Source organism: Mirounga leonina, unplaced genomic scaffold (assembly GCF_011800145.1).
Source record: "Mirounga leonina isolate KUSES-001 unplaced genomic scaffold, KU_Mleo_1.0 Mir_152, whole genome shotgun sequence".
NCBI classification, from domain to species: domain Eukaryota; kingdom Metazoa; phylum Chordata; class Mammalia; order Carnivora; family Phocidae; genus Mirounga; species Mirounga leonina.
The window spans coordinates 1,429,936-1,446,377 of NW_023270380.1; the positions used below are offsets into that span (position 1 = coordinate 1,429,936).

The 16,442-nt window shown below is 54.7% G+C and overlaps 1 protein-coding gene across 3 annotated transcripts in view; it reads left to right on the plus strand.

Moving 5' to 3' along the window:
- GALNT2 (polypeptide N-acetylgalactosaminyltransferase 2) overlaps positions 1-8,763 on the plus strand; it is a 182,773-nt gene extending 174,010 nt beyond the window's left edge. For all 3 annotated transcript variants that reach the window (XM_035008429.1, XM_035008430.1, XM_035008431.1), the window contains 2 exons: positions 2,007-2,126; positions 6,051-8,763. In XM_035008429.1, the coding sequence (XP_034864320.1) occupies positions 2,007-2,126; positions 6,051-6,206 (276 nt within the window). In that variant the 3' untranslated portion in view covers positions 6,207-8,763. The remainder of the gene's footprint in view (positions 1-2,006; positions 2,127-6,050) is intronic.
- The last annotated feature ends 7,679 nt before the right edge of the window (positions 8,764-16,442 follow it).

Sequence of the window (16,442 nt, forward strand, 5' to 3'; positions counted from 1 at the left end):
GTGGAGGGACAGCATCATGGAAGGTTGGGATTGACCCTCAGGGGCGGTGTGGGGCCCTTCCCAGAGAATGCTCTGCAGAGCTCCCTGCCAGGAGCTGCCAGTGGGGACAGGTGGGGACAGGGCTCTGTGCTCTCAGGTCTGAGAGATGCTAAGGAAAACAGTCCGAGCACGTTCTGCTAGGCTCAGCATTCCAGAGCCGTGAGAAGCCTATGTGTGACTTTGCAGAAAGAAACGTGGCCCAAATTCACTGTTTCCCAAACTTACTTGACCTGAAACTAACTTTTCATAGAATCCCTCATGGAGCACACTTTGAGAAACACTCATTAAAAGGTGAGAACAGGGGCGCCTGGGTGGCTCAGTTGGTTAAGCGACTGCCTTCGGCTCAGGTCATGATCCTGGAGTCCCTGGATCGAGTCCCGCATCGGGCTCTCTGCTCGGCAGGGGGTCTTTTCTCCCTCTGACCCTCCCCCCTCTCATGTGCTCTCTCTCATTCTCTCTCTCTCTCAAATAAATAAATTAAAAAAAAAAAAAAAAGGTGAGAACATTGAAGTCAAGGAAAAGGAGGGGACTGGCCCCAGTCTGCCTCCCTGCTAGGAGAGAAGGAAGCCGTGAACAGGCTAAGGGGCTTCTCCAGTCCCTAGATGGGCTGCCTGTCTAGGGCAGACCATCTGTTCCAAGGTAACCGAGGTGCTGAATAGTGAGGCTTCTTTAAAAGATAATTTATTCCCTCCCTTACCTCTGTCCCCTGAGAACAGGAAAGAAAAAGAATTTCTCCATAGCACTTAGTAGCTCCTAAAGTTACATAATACATTTATTCATGGGTGAGCCATTCTCCCCACTGGAGAGCCAGCCCCGTGAGGTCGGGGCCTTGACTGTCTGTTCACCGCCGTGGGCTGGGCCCTGGGAGAGCACCTGAGGCACTGCAGGGCGCCGTGGACGGTCGCTGGAAGGATGGCTGGAGTCGTAGCAGCTTTCCTGGGCAGATAGCAGAAAGGGACACAGTGGTAGGGAGTGTGTCCAGGTGGAATTCTGGGTTGGAAGACGCTTGGCTGCTTCTGGATCCTCAGGGCTCACTTGGATATTTACCCCTTTGAGAGGGTCAGGTCCTAGAGTGAAGGTCGGAAGCTACCTCCTCCTGTCCCACCTGTGGCCCCACCCAGAACTTTCTGCCTGGGGCCTCGCTCACCCATCTTCTCCATTCTCTGGCTTCCTGCCCTTTTAAGACTGTCTTATTTAGCACTCAGAATAAATGGTTGTGCTCTCAGCCCTTAAGGGGTGTGTGTGCCTGTGTGTGTGTGTGTTTCTATTTGATCATGGCTCAGTTTTCCCATCTGTAAATGGGGGTAATAACAGCCTCTCGTGGGGCATACAGTGGTGCCCAGCACACAGTAGGCGCCTGGTGTTAGCACAAGGGGTGTGTGTGTAAGTACACAGATTTAGGGATCTCAGACCTTTGTGAGCATCAGCCAGTCAACTCACTGCTCAGTAGTAAGGTTACGTGCTGCATATTTTGCTTAAATGGGCCATGTATAATTTATCATTTTCACACATTACAATCCACATTCATAAAGGCTGTTTCCAAACCACACCTGCAGGGGGGCAGAGTCTTTCCAAAATAATGCAGGTGGAAAAGTCGACCCTGAACTGTCTACCTTGGGGGATCCACGCATGGGCCACTTTGTTTCCAGGTCACCTTTCGTGGTAGAAAACTGGGTGTGGCGCTCAGATTTGCACCAGGGGCTAAAATAGTTCACACTGTTTATCTTAGTTACTCGTGTTCTCAAAGCCCTTTCGTCACATCAGTCGGTGAACTTGGTGCTACGCTGGGAGGCTCCCCCTGGCACCCCCAGGTGGAGATTTGCCCTTCGGTAAGAAGTCGTGTGTCAGCCCTGCGTTGGCTGGGGGCTTGGAGTCTCCGCTTAGCAGCATGACCCTTTCCCTCTCGGGGCCCCGTCACTCACAGCCCTGCGTGTGGCGCGGCCCTGACCTCCGCTGTTGTGCTCCAGGAATGGGCCTTGACGAAGGAGAAGTCGGTGAAGCACATGGACTTGTGCCTGACGGTGGTGGACCGGGCGCCCGGCTCTGTCATAAAGCTGCAGGGCTGCCGAGAGAACGACACCAGACAGGTAGGGCGCCCCTGCCCCTCAGCCGGGCCTTCCTGCTCCCCACCCCCCACCGCGGCCTTGACCGCAGCGCTGCTTTGTCCCATCCCGCTGCCCTGTCGGACCTCGGCTCCGGCTGTCCGCTGTTCCCTGCTGCACCGGGAGCTCCTGGCACGCAGCAGGCACTCCATGAATCCCGTGCTGGGTGAGCGTGCGGTCGGGGCGTTCGTGCTCCGTGCGGGCTGTGGGCACTCGGAAGGCCCTGTGCCGCCCGCGTGCACCGGCTCTGGGCAGCGTGCCTTCTGGCCTGTCCCCTGTGGGCGGCTCCACCGTAAGTCCCCCTATCCCGGGTTATGTCGTTCCATAACTTCTTTTTTTCTTTAAACATTTATTCATCTATTTTAAAGAGACAGAAAGCATCAGCAGGGAGAGGGGCAGAGGGAAAGGGAGAATCCCAAGCCGACTCCCCGCTGAGCATGCAACCCAACCCCGGGCTCGACCCCACGACCCCGAGATCAGGACCCAGCCAAAATCACGAGTCGGAGGTCTGACTGAGCCACCCAGGGCCCCCTTCTGTACCTTCTTGATTGATCTCTTTATATCTGGGCCTCACCCTCTAGCCACACTGGAGAGAAAGGGGCCTCATTCGTATGTTCAGCTCCTACGAAGGTGTGTAAGCACCTTCTCCAGGCTGAGGGCCTCGGTAGGGGCTCCCAGCACCTCCAGGTGCAGGTAAGCAGTGCTGCTGGTCCCTTCTTCAGAAGCTTCTTTGTAGCAGCCACTCATACATGGGCATCCTGAAAGTGTTTGGTGATGCCCGTGAACGCGGGAGAGGCCCGGGGGCCGGGGCCGTGCACGTGTGCGTCTGAGTGCTGGGCGGGATGCCTGGAACCCCATCATGTTCTGCCTCATCAGACCCCCTGTGTGTGGAGGCAGAGACTCAGGCCCGGGAGCGGGGAGGCACAGCCGGCTCACAGCTTCTGCACAGAATTGCGGAAGCCCCGGGGGCCAAGCAGGGGTGCGGCAGCGGCCAGCCACAGCGGGCAGAGAACTTGGCCCAGGCGCGGGGCCCACGAGAAGTCAGCCAAACACTGACCTACAAATAAGTACTAGAAAAGAAAGCGAGGTTCATAACCACATCACCAAAGGGAGCTGTTTTCATTCTGTTTCATTTCATTCTGTGCTGGTAAACCCACAGCCCTGAAGGAAAGATCTCTATTTCTTAAGCCGGTGGTCTGATGTTGCTTATTTCTGATGACATTCTCATTCTTCCCATGCCACCGGATGTTTCAAAGAAAAATTGCATGTTCTTACTTACTCATTAAATATTTTTGCTTTTTAAATTTATAAAAATGCTAAATGAGTATAAAAGTTCAAGCAGATGAGACCTTATACGCACACACTCTCTCTGTCAAGTATCTGTGTGTATATATTACTTTTTCCAAACAGTTCGGATTGTTTTTACCTTCTCTGACATAAGCCCCCGTGGTAACTTGGAGGCAAGCCCTTTCTTGAGCCATGGGGGAGTGGTGACTAGTGTCAGAAATAGAAATGCAGCCACGAAAGGACCTTCCAGCGTGCCAACGAGTGGAGACTGGCTTATCCTCGTACAGTCTCTTTTTATGAGATAGATGGGTGTAGAGAAACTGAGGCACAGAGCCTACCAGAGCCAGGAGCCTGAGTAGGCTTCTAGTCCAAGACGGATTTCACCAAAGGGGAGGCTGAGACCCACAGAGTCAGTGCCTCCTCTCCAGTGTCACCTGGGAGGACTGAGGCCGGGACCAGGTGCCTGGCTTAGATCCCGGTTGTCGGGAAATGCTTGCATCTGTCCATCCCTGGCCTGCTCGTGGGGTGCCCCCTGTCCCCTACACTGCAGACCCCCAGCCTGGTTTCTGATGGACACTTAATCTCTGGAGGAGTTCAGTAGGAGTTTGCCTTGTTTCCAGAGCTGACAGGCGTCCCTGGTGCCATCCCAGTTCTTGGGAAGCATAACTGACACCCCCGAGAGGCTCACAGCACGGGGTGGAAACGTCCTGCAAACAGCTCTTCTGACCCCGAGACTTCGGCCGGTGCAGAGCCGTGTGGGGGCTGTTTCAGCAGAGCCTCGATGGCCCAGAAATCTGACCCATGATTAGAGCCAGAGCTGGAGTTTGGTTATTTTTTTTTTAAAGACCTTGCATTTAGCTGAGGCTTTGACACCTGACAGGCCGAGCCCCTCCAGAGAAGGGAATTAGATTCCATTCATTCCACATTCTTTGTCAGGCCTGATTCCTGGCCACTCAGAGCGACACAGGGCTGTGGGCTGCGCATACACACTTTACATGACAATGGAGGAGACCAGCTTGAGGACTGACAGCCAGGGAACCAGAGAGGAGGGATGATCGGCAGGCAGCAGTGACCTCCCCGTGCTCATCTGATTGCGCTGACTTTCACTGTTGGCAGAAGCTCCAGGTTAGCGGGCAGCCTGAATGAGTATCATAGGGTCCTTACGAGAACATCCCAGCCTCCTGTTCTTGTGCAGAAGGCCGGCTCTCGGGGCGCCGGGGCCTTCTGCCTCGCTCTGCCTCCTTCCCCTCCCCATCCATTTGCCCTTTGAGAGGAGGCTCCTCAGCTAATCTTATCTCAAAGCTGCACCGTCTTGCCAGTTGGAGTATTTGGTTTCCAGGCACGTCTGTGGGTCGTGTTTTGTGTGCATTTGCAGAGTCAGAGGGGAAAGGAGACAGCAGGAAGAGAATGCAATTCCACGGTGTCAAAAGGATTTGCAAAAATACTTACGGAAAGGAGCTTTAGTGCACACAGTATAAAAAATTAATTAGAATCACAGACTATATTAATGAAGGGAGAGCTTTTGGGAGAAAAAAGTGTGATAGTTTTTTTTCTTTTAAAGAACAAACATTAGAGATTTTTACATGGGGGTGAACAATGGGGTGAGGGAGCCTCAGACTTCGTTTAGGCTAGGCTGTGGGCTTTGTTTTCTTGTTTGGTTGGTTAATTAGTTAGTTGATTGGTGAGTTGGTTGGTTGGCTGATTGAATTTGGTTAGCTGGTTGGTTGAGGTCGGGTTGGTTGATGGGTTTGGTCTTGGTGGGGGACCACACTCGAATAAGGAGACGTTATACCCTGTGCTTTACAAGAGTCACATTTGGAACTGAGCAAATACTGCTTGGTCCCTGCCGCGCAGAGCACTGGGGGCCCCCGGGGTGGCTGAGACAGGTTTCTCACACCCACCAAGGAGCTCACAGACTAGTAGAGAAAGTCACACAGTATAGAGACGGGTTCCTCAACATGATATTCTGTCCACTCAGGCATCTCTTTCCCTCTCGTTTGACCTGACACCATTCCCCTAGTTTAATTGAGCCTAAGGCCCTAAGTGGGAGCGTGGAGGTGCCCGGGCCACGGGCTCCGAGCAGGGGCTGCCTTCCACTAGCTAGGGGCAGGATTGGGGTCCTCTCTGAGCTGGCTCAGCTTCCTGGGGCTCCTTCCTGGAGGTGAAATAGCATCAGAGGAGGCCTTATTGTGGATGAATGCACGTTGCCGACAAGAGACTCCCTACCTCAAGTCCTTACCCTGATGACCGAGGACGGGCAGGTGCCCAGAGCACTGGTGCTTGGATGAGGGGACAGCCAAAGGAGGGAAGAGGTGGGGCAGGGCACACGGCCCCTAGCAGCCCAGAAAGGAGGCTTTGAGTTGCAAACCAAGGCAGAGAGCATAGGTTTCTTTCCCTGGACGCTCAGCTGGCCCTGGAGCTGCTTTGTCTTGGGGCAGTGGGTAACTCCTCCGTTAGGATCAGAACCCCACCCCCAAAACCCCGGCCACCACCACCAAAAAAAAAAAAAAAAAAGGCTTGGTTTTTTTTGTTTTTAGTGTAGCTAGGAGACCCCGCAAATGGATGTGTACCGTGCGGTTTTGTGTGTGCCGTGATCGTAAGGCACTCTCCTGTCTCCTGCAGAAGTGGGAACAGATCGAGGGCAACTCCAAGCTGCGGCACGTGGGCAGCAACCTGTGTCTGGACAGCCGCGCGGCCAGGAACGGGGGCCTGAGCGTGGAGGTGTGCGGCCCCGCCCTGTCTCAGCAGTGGAAGTTCACGCTCAACCTGCAGCAGTAGGCGGAGCCCGCCGGGCGCGCCAGCCGGGCCCCGACGCCGGCTGAGTCTGGAGGTCACGTTCTTGATTACGTTTCTTAAACTTTCTGCGAAACTATATACCTCAGTATTCCATCATGGTCTGAAAGTCGGAGAACTTGTGCGAGGCACGGGGCCTGGGCGGACACCGAAGAGGCCCGGAAAGAGAACCGCTCTCCTCGCCCCGCAGGCGGCGGCCAGGCCCCTCCTCCGAGGCCGCGGCCGCCCGCCCCCCAGGACGGCCAAGGCGCCGCCCCCGCGCGGACCGGTGCGGGGCAGGGAGGGCGGAAGGGGGGCCGTGGCTGCGTCACCCCGGGGAGAACTCTTTTGAAATCTCCATTTTTGATCCCATCGAAATCACGTCTGGTTTCCACAACAGCGAACCGAGTCACTTTGCAGGTTTACGTTGTATTCCCCTGTCCCTGCTCCTCTGTTCCCAGCTGTCCTCCCAGCACAGACCCCCTCTTCCACGTGACGTCCTTGCTCTATTTGAATATGAACTTTTCTATGGTGGGACACTAAATATAAATATATATAAAGAAAGAATGTACGGTCAGTTCCCTATGGTTTCTGTAGGTTGTCCTCATCTTGTAAATTGCCCACACAACAGTTAGTTCACGGCCAGAAGGAAGAGGGAGGGGGCCCTTGGGGGGGGTGGGGAAGGCGGGCTCTGTTGCCCCCCCCCGGAACCCCATCAGTGAGCAGGTGCTACGGGGTCGCTCGGGGCTTCCCTGTCGCTGGGGGCTTCCCTGTCGCTGGGCTCTAGGAGGCTAGGGGTCCTGGGGGGGGGGGTTGCGGACTGCCAGCCTCAGCCCGGGCACCTCTGTCGGCTTCAGCTTGGGAATCACTGCTAAGTGTCGGCATCCACCTTCTGTGCCCTTGGTATCTGGAAACCTGGATGGGCTACTTATTTTGACAGACATTACTTTGGGTCTTTTTGAATTAAATTTCTTTTCTCTTAGGGAAAAAACAAAAACCCAGCAGCCTCCCAGCTCCCAGTAGGCGACAGTAGGAAGCTGTCCTAGGCTGGCATTGGGCGAATCGTGAGTGTCCCGTGAGCTGGTCCCTGGGCTCTGGAATCTGGCCTGCCCACACCGTCCCTCCCAGGCCCAGGTGTCTGCTTTGGGTCATGGAGCATTGGGTCAAGAGTTGGGACGGGCGGAAACCATCCAATGCCTGATCAGCTGACATGGAGGATTCTGGACACAACACAGGAGGTGTGTGCGTTAGGAAGCAGAGATCAGTATAACCACAAGCCAGTTAGGAACTAAGTCGTGACAGGAAGAGGTGCCCAGGAATGTCCCTGCAGAGCCCCCCTTGCCTTTGCAGTGGCCCCGCATGCTGTGACAGGGCAGTCCCCGGCCCCCTACGGAGTGGCCCTCCTGCACACATGCGGTCTCACAGAGGCTGGCCACCCCAGGCCACCCCCAGCTGCTGCGGAGTGGGACGTGCATCAGAGATGCACATCCTCAGGCCCCTTCGGGGAGGGCCCGGGGGGTCACAGAGTGAGAATTGGCCCCAGAAGATTCTGCGAAGTGCCACTCTGTTCCCTGCCCGTTTCTTCTAGGCAAGGGGACGCTATTGGTCTTTCTTCCTTCGCTGCAAAAGGCCCACGTGTGTTTGCTCTAGGTCACCGGGATCGGGTGTAGAGGCATGGCTCAGGGACTGTCCTGCAGCTTCCTTTTTGCCCTCTGCCCAGCAACCAGATGTACCTTCAGTGGACAGGGAGGCCACAGCTGGATTACCTGTGTCTTCAGAGGCTGGTCTTGACGACAGGGAGGCCCCGGGGAGAGGGCCAGGTACCTGTACAAGGCTGTTGAATGCAGGTGGGGCAGGAGGAACCGGACTCAGCCCAAGCACCTGGGTCCCATCATAAGGCCCTGTCCCCTGTGAGCCACTGCCAGTGTTTGCAAAAACTACCCCATGGCTAGCAAACAAATTTGGCTTTGATGTAAAACAAATTCGAGTCAGGTTCTTGATGAGTCCTTCCCCCATATACCCCCGCCCCACCCAGAACTCTCATCGAGCTTGTACCATGGGGACGGGCCCACCCGGCCCCTTCTGGGGTCGCTCCCCGTCCCTGAGCTGGGGCTGGGGGCGCGGCTGGCAGCCTCGGACCCCGTGGGCGGGCGTTGTGAGCAGAAGTGGGGCTGGGAGGGCTCCCTGGAGGTGAGCTATGTTTACAAGACAACAGTGTGCCAAAGTGACTTACTGCGGTTGCATTATCTCTTAGTCATCGGGACGATCCCACCCTCTCACTCCTGTTTTTACAAGTACAGATTCTTTCCTAAGAGCCCTTTGAGCAAAGCGTGGCGAAGCTAGTTGTCCTCTCTGTGGTGGTCTTTCTTATGTCTTCATCAAAGCTAAAATGATGGTCTCTGTGAGTATGTTTTGCAAATTCAAAATATAGTTTGGTAATTTTTTTTCCAGTTGATTTTTAAAAAGAACTGCTGTACAGAGCTTGTACTTTGTCCATTTTATAGATGGAAACCATCCTTGAAAATTGTTTAACTTAAATAAAGAGAAGATACTTTATAGATAACACTCTCCGGCGGTGGCTGTGGTCGTCCTTGGTGCTTTACCGGAGGGGGTGACTAGCGTTTGAGGGCAGGGGAGACCGTCTGTCCTCTCTGGGGGCCCTGCTCAATGACCATTCCTTATCGCACTTTTATTTTATTTACTTATTTTTTTTATCGCACTTTTAAAAAGCACTCGCTTTTTACTGCTCTGCCCTCGTGCTGTTTATTCTTATTTGTCATATTAACCATTATCGTTTGTGGGGTGTTGATGATGTGCCAGGCACCGCGCCAAGCCCTGGAAGGCGTTCTCCTCACCCACTCACAGTACCTGCGAGACAGTGTGACGGGCTGCCTTTCCCAGCTGGCCCAGGAGCCTGCCGTTTAAAGCCCTTCACCTACTCAAGGTCAGGGGCTAACCTGCTCAAGGTCACGCCACTCCTGAGTGCTCACCTGGAGTCAGCCCTCGGCACTCGGGGCCTGCACCCCAAACCACGGTGGGGGGAAGGGGCAAATATTTTCACAGCTTTTACAGTGTTTAAGATCCATATACTTGTTTGCCAGTTATCGGGGGCTTCCCAGTGCTATCTGAGGCTGGCTGAGGTCCTTCCCCTCATCCTCAGCCTTTTAAAATGCCTGCCTTTGAAAAACCCCACAGGCGTATCAAGAAAACACTACAGTGGCCTATTCCTTATTTGGCAGTTTGGATGGGGACTGGGTGCCGGGAGGGGCCCTGAAAACACTGGCCCGGACAAGGTGTTTTCATGTTCCAGATACCACATTTCTGCGTCCTCTTGCTCCCATTATCTGAGACAACCAAAAACAAGGTTCTCCTGCCATGTGAGAAAGAGAGCTCTTAGCATAATTGTGCAGTGTCCTTCAGAGTGCTTTAGGAATGTGTGTTGGGGGGGGGGGTCCTGCTTTGGCATCCGGGAAAAGTTTGTTTATTGAAAAAACTCTGTGTGGTCCTCACCATCCTGAAGACCCAGCAGGGGAGGAAATGTTCAACACCAAGCAAGAGGACAGGTGCTCTGCAGGCTCCGAGTGGGGGCTTTGCAGAGACGGGACTGGGTAGTCGAGTCAGGTGTGGGCTCCCAAATGCTCTGGAAGGAGTTTCGGCTGATACAGGGGGAGGGGTGCTCTATGAGCTCTGGACTGGAGCGGAGAGGATCAGATTTGCAACATTTTTTATAGTAAAGTGTGTAACCTGACTCAGCTATTTGATTCTGCAATACATTCCACATTTTTAAAAAATGCTCAGCCAGAAAAATAAAATCTCGTCTCATGCTCTGTTCTGTCCATGGACCTACCTAAAAGAAAAAAAGAAAATTCTCTTCTTAGACCAATTTATTACTATTCCTAACCAGTTTACTAATAATACAATGTGTAGGTATTTGATTTTCTGTATTATGCATGCTGCAAATGGTACACATTGTTTCCAAAAAACAGTAGGGCCGGAGGGTCCCAAAGCAGTAATGAGAGATGGCTCAGCAGTCCCCGCCTGAGCCCCTGGGGGCCCGGACCCCAGCCTGGGGTGCCCACAGTGGGACAGGGCTGCAAAATAGACCATCGTGGGCCTCACCCCACGTTACACCCGCGGGGGAGCCAGACTTTGAACCAGACCTTGAACGCAGTTATGAGAATAAAGATTGCCTCAACAACGGCACAGGCCTCCTCGGTGCTGCGTGGAGAACTGTCTGGGGGCGGGGTCGCCATCCGAGGGCCCACACGTGAGACCTCAGCGTGGCCGATGCAGGCTCGCTGACGAACTTACAGCAGTGAGCTGTCATGTTGCTCTCGAACTGCAGAAGATTCTCTGGTGGAGCACTTGGAGTTGAGCGTGAGAAATCTCAATTACGTGCGGTTTAAATTAAAAGAGACATTTCCTGTCTTGTATAACAAGGAATCCAAAGGTGACAGGGTTCCAGGTCAATCCCGGGGCCTGATGTTGTCCGGGAACAAAACGAACGGCTTTCTGCCTGACCAACCCCCCCCCCCCGCCCCCGCCTCTGCCCCTCCCGCTCCTGGCTTTCTCCCCTCCCTTCCTTCCTTCCTTCTCTTCCTCTCCCTCCCTCCTATCTTCCTTGCCTTGCCTTCCTTCCTTTCTCCTTTCTCTTTTCCTTCTTTCCTTCCTGTCCTTAGAGAAGACACATCTTTCCCATGAGCACCCCACTCCCGCTGACCTCTCAGGCCCCGCCGCCCAGAACCAGGCGCTCAGGTGCGTAGCCAGCCAGCAGCTGTCCTCCCCTGGGGCCGTCATCCTCCATCACAGACTTGGGTTCTGCTGGCAAGGAGGACAGGGAGGGGCCGGCTACCCATTGGACGCCACGGCACCCACCACGTTTGCCATCTCCGAAGGAATTCTGGAAGCAGCTAGACAGGTGGGGGCAGCCCCGCGGTCGCAAGATTCCCGCATCCTCGCTGAGCGGTGGCTTCCGGCTCTCCTGATGTCTGCTGGCAACGTGGGGTTTCCTCTGAGGTTTTCAAATGACTAAAACACATGGCCTGGGATTACAGAGACGACTAATTAGACTGAGACACAGTTATCAAAATATTTTTATAATAAGTGAGCTTCTCAATGCATTAAATAACTAGGCCTCCTATCTAATAGCTACTGTAATTTCAAAGTCGTGATGAGTGTGAACATTTTGAAAAATCTGCAATAATTAATGTAATATGGAAATATCTCTGATTTTTTTTTTTAACTGATGATAGAGTTCCCAGTTTTATATTCAATTGGAGGTTCGTGGAAATAAAGGTGTCATTTTTTTCCCCATCAAAGTTTCTGGATCCCCTGAATTCTAAGAACCTCAGTGTGGATGACATCTGTGAGCAACGTCTGTGATCTGGGACCATCCCTCAGCTTCAGGGCCTCTGTCTCCTTGCTGCAGTATCAGCTGGAAATGGCGTGGGAGGCAGACCGAGGTGGAGGGGAATCTGACATTGACCCCAGACCTGGGCTCCCACCCTGATTCCAAAGGCCAAGTGGGAAGAGGTGCCCCTTGAGGACAGACTTGTGTGAGCCAAGCACCCTGAGACTCCTAGTCACTGACTTTGCATTTCTCTTGAGAGATAACGGCTAGTGAATGCATTGGGCGAGTGGGCCAGGGGGCCCAGGAGGGGCTGCGGGGGAACCACCTGGTCCTCAGAACCCCCAAGCACCGGTTGAACCTATGACATGTGGGCTGTAAGGGGCTGGGATTTTCCGACCAACTTCTCTCCATATTGGAGGCACATGGGAGATACAGGGAGCAGAAGATGGCCCAGTGAGCAAGGAACTAGAAAAAGGACTTGGGAGAAGTGTCTCTGCTAAGGGAGAGGGAGGTGTTTCCCGACGGCCCCAGGCCTGGCCTCATCCAGGAACCCGTTGTGTCCAAGCCTGCCTTGCGTGGACTAGCTCGGCCCGCGGGCCTGCGGGGTGGGGGGGCGGGGAAGGGGTGGAATGTAGCCTCCCTCCAACGCCTCTGTTGGCTGCCAGGTGGGACCGAAGGTTAAGGACAGGGAGTCAGGCGTGAGGGGAAGCAAGGAAGGCAAGAGGAAGGAGGTACTGGGGGACCCCAAGGCCCCCCTGTGACTTGCCAGACCCTGGAATAAAGGCGCCGCCCTCCAAGTCACCTTCACAGCCCACAGAGCAGTTGTTCCCCCATTTCACCATGGGGGAAACGGACACCCCCAGAAGCCAAGCCCAAAGTTTACTGGTACAGCACACACATCCGTCCTCATCCTCGCCCCGTGGAGGGGTGGAGTGGCCGCCGGGAGCCGCGGAGGGAGGGGCTGGGGCCGGAGGGGGTTAAGGGGGAGCGCGGAGCCCGGATGCAGAGCTGCGGTGGGGTAGGCCAATGGATGCCCCCGAGGCCTGGCGGAGGGACGGTTCGCCCAGGGGACTTCACATGAGTGAAAGGTGAGGCCTCAGGACTGGAGAGATGGCATTTCCACATTGCCGCCTGTGTCACTGACCAGGGTCTGCGAAATGGGCACAGTGGGCTCACCTCGCAGGATGCGTCAGGCAGAGCACCTCCCTCTGGGCCCAGGCACAGCTGCCACGAGCCACCGTGGTTTCCCCTGCGGCCTTGTGGGTACGTGTGGGCCCCAGAGGGAAGGGGCACCAGAACCGAGCCGCCCAGGCGATGGGCGGTGGAGACTCTTGAGTTCTCAGCAGAAGGTTCCCGCAGGGGCGGGAAGGGGAGAGGCGTCAGGCCGGCCATCACACATCCCAGAAGCCACACCACAGGCCTCAGAAGAGGGCTGGCTAAGAGCCTCTCGATTTTTTGTTCAAGATTTTGCTTATTTATTTGAGAGATTTTATTTCTTCATTTGAAAGAGAGAGAGAGCGTGCGCACTTGTACGGGGGGAGGGGCAGAGGGAGAGGAATCTCAAGCAGACTCCCCGCTGACTGGGGCTTGATCTCACCACCCTGAGATCATGAGCTGAGCCAAAGTCAAGAGTTGGACGCTCAACCAACTGAGTCACCCAGGCGCCCCGCACCTCTCGATTTTAAGTGTTGCCCTCCCCACAGCCACATGCCAGGAGCGAGGCACGGTGAGTGCGTGGCCCACGTCTCTCCAGTAGGGGACAAGTGGACAACAGCCGCTCGAAGGGCTGGCAAGGAGGGGCTGGGTAGGACACAGCCACAGAGTGACATCACTACGCATGTGGGTCAGCTCTTAGGAGGTGGTGAGTAAGTGTTTAAGGCTCACTGTGGAGCCGCAGTTATGTGCCCCCAACCCCCAAAAACTTCGTGCTGAGGTCCTAACCCCCAATACCGCAGGATGTGACTCTATTGGGAGGTAAGATCTTTAAACAGATGAATAAGCTAAAATGGGCTCATTGGGGTGGGCTCTAATCCAATATGACTCATGTCCTTATAAGAAGAGGACATTAGGGCAGAGACGCAAGTCCGGAAGACCAGATGAAGACACGGGGAGAAGGCAGCCGTCTACACACCAAGGAGGGAGGCCTCTGAAGGAGCCAACCCTGCCAGCAGCCTGATCTCTGACTCTGAGCCTTCAGAATTATGAGGAAACAAATTCCTGTTGATAAGCCGCCCAGCCTGTGGTACTTTTCTTGGCTGACCTGGCAAAACAATGCAGATTTTGGTACTGGGACATGGTTGCTAAGTAACAAATACGTAAAAAGTATGGAAGTGGCTTCGGAACTAGATAATGTGTAGAAGCTGGAAGAGTTTTGAGGAGAATGTTAGAAAAAGCCTATAATGCCGTGAAGAAACTGTTGGTGGAAATACAGACATGAAAGACAATTCTTTTGAGGGCTCCTCGAGAAGAGAGGAGAGATGGAGAGTAGCATCCCAACAGGATGCTGCTGGAATATGGGCGCTAAAGGTGCTCCCGACGAGTTCTCGGACGTGAGGGACCAGTGACTGGAAACTGGAGGAAGGCCGTCCTCGTCAAAAAGTGGCACTGAACTTGGCTGAAGTGTGTTCTAGTGTTTTGGGGACAGCAAAACTACTGAGTGATCAGGGTGGTGCATCGCTGGGGAGGTTTACAAGCAAATGGAGGCATGGCCTCGTTTCTCCTTGCTATTTGTAGTCAAATGGGAGAGGAAAGAGACAAATTGAAAAAGAAATCATAACTTGAAGAGCTGGAAAATTCTCAGCCTGTCTACACTTTGAAAAATGGGAAAGAGATTATGGGTGTCACTTAAGGATCCGATCAGCCTTCTCCACAGAAGCCAGGAATAGAAACGAGCTTATGCAGGGAAGATCCGCGAAGAGCCTCCCGTCGGACGGCTTGGACCCATCAGCCCCATCTCACGTGGTGGAGGAATTTTGTAGCAGCAGAAATGCCAACTTAGACCAAGGGGACCAGAGAGGGGGCAAAACGAAGGAAGGCTGGTGGGCTTCTGGGATCCTGCGGGACGGCACAGCAAGGCCATCAAGCTGGGAGCACGCCTTCTCCTTCAGGCAAGACAAGAATGACCCTGGGGCGCCTGGGTGGCTCAGTCGTTAAGCGTCTGCCTTCAGCTCAGGTCATGATCCCAGAGTCCTGGGATCGAGCCCCGCATCGGGCTCCCTGCTCGGCGGGAAGCCTGCTTCTCCCTCTCCCACTCCCCCTGCTTGTGTTCCCTCTCTCGCTGTGTCTCTCTCTCTGTCAGATAAATAAATAATATCTTAAAAAAAAAAAAAAAGACAAGAATGACCCTGAGGGCAGTCCAGAGGTCACAAGCTGCCACTGCCACAGTGGCCCCAGGGCACGGGGCCGGAGGGACAGAGCTGGCTCGTCAGGGCCACTATCTTGGCTGGCCCAGAAGGCAGAGCAGAGAGCCAAAGAGGATTATTCTTGAGCCTTAAAATCTAGTGGAATTTGCCCTGGTCGGTTTCAGACTTGCTTGGGACTGTCACCCCTTTCTTCCTTCCAGTTTCTCCCTCGGGGATCGGGGATGTCTAGCCTGTGCCTGACCCACCAGTGTATTTTGGAAGTAGAGAGCTAGTGCAAGAGCACCTGGCCCGGGGTCCCCAACAGACCAGGTGCAGCCACTCGCCGCTGACCGCACCCAAAGGCAGACACAAGAAGTCCAAAGGGGGTGACACCAGAAAGGCATTTATTCCAGCGAGGCCAGCACCGGCAGGACGGCGCACCAGCGTCCCGAAGACTGTCTTCGAAGCACGGAAATACTTGGGAGTTTCTGTCAGGAGAGCGCGAGACAGAGGTCGGTGGGACCACGCAGCGGGGCGCGGAGGTCAGGGGCATCGCTGTCTGGCTGGTGGGCTTCTGGCAGCTGGTCCCGCGGGGTCTTGCTGGCTCCCGGTAGCCCCGCCTGCGCCAGGGGTGGTTTCCGTTTCGGGCCGGGATGCTTGCCCGCGTTAAGAGATAAGCTGGAAAGAATTTCGAGACAGCAGTTGGAGATGGTCGAGAACAATCTTACCTCTCGTCTCGCCCGTACCTGCTTTACGTTTGGATGAGTTTGGGACCTTATAGTCAATGCTGGAATGGGTCCAGACCTGTGCGGCTGTTGGGATGGGGTGACTGTATTTTGCATATAAGGAGGACGTAATTTGGGGGGTCATAAAGCAGAGTGTTTATCCCCCCCCAAAAGAGCTGTGCCCCCCCCACCCCATTCATTTGTTGCAGTGCTAACTCCCAGCACATCAGAATGTGACTGTGTTTGGAGACAGGGTCATTAAGGTTAAATGAGGTCTTTGGGGAGGGCCCTGATCCAATGGGACTGGCGTCCTTGTAAGAAGAGATCAGGACACACGCACAGCTCGGCTCAGCCTCCTGCCGCCTCCAAACCAGATGGGCACAGAGACAATAGGCCGGAGCCCATCCCGGGGTTGGCTTTCACAGGACGGGGCCTCCGAGGTCACATCAGAGGGCGAGCTTCCCAGCATCCCAGACCTCCTTCCAGCACTCCACCCGTGTGCTCGGGCACTGGCTGGGGGCGTGAGTAGGCTGCCGCTTTGTACGGTGAGGGCTCCCGCTTATTGAGGGCCTGCAGTCGGCCAGAAACCGTGCTCGCTGCTCCATGAATGATCTCATTCAGCGGTCACTTCCACCTTGTCACCCGGTGCACCAAGTGGGGCTGCGTTAAGCCATGTTCACGGCTGGTGGTCGGCAGAACCAAAACCCAGCTCTCCATATGACGCTGGCAAGTCTCAAACCTTGCGGCGTATTGCAGTTCCTTTGGGAGCTGAGAAACAAAAAAACCCAAAGCGGTGACCCACACCCACCCTAGAGCGTTGGGGCTA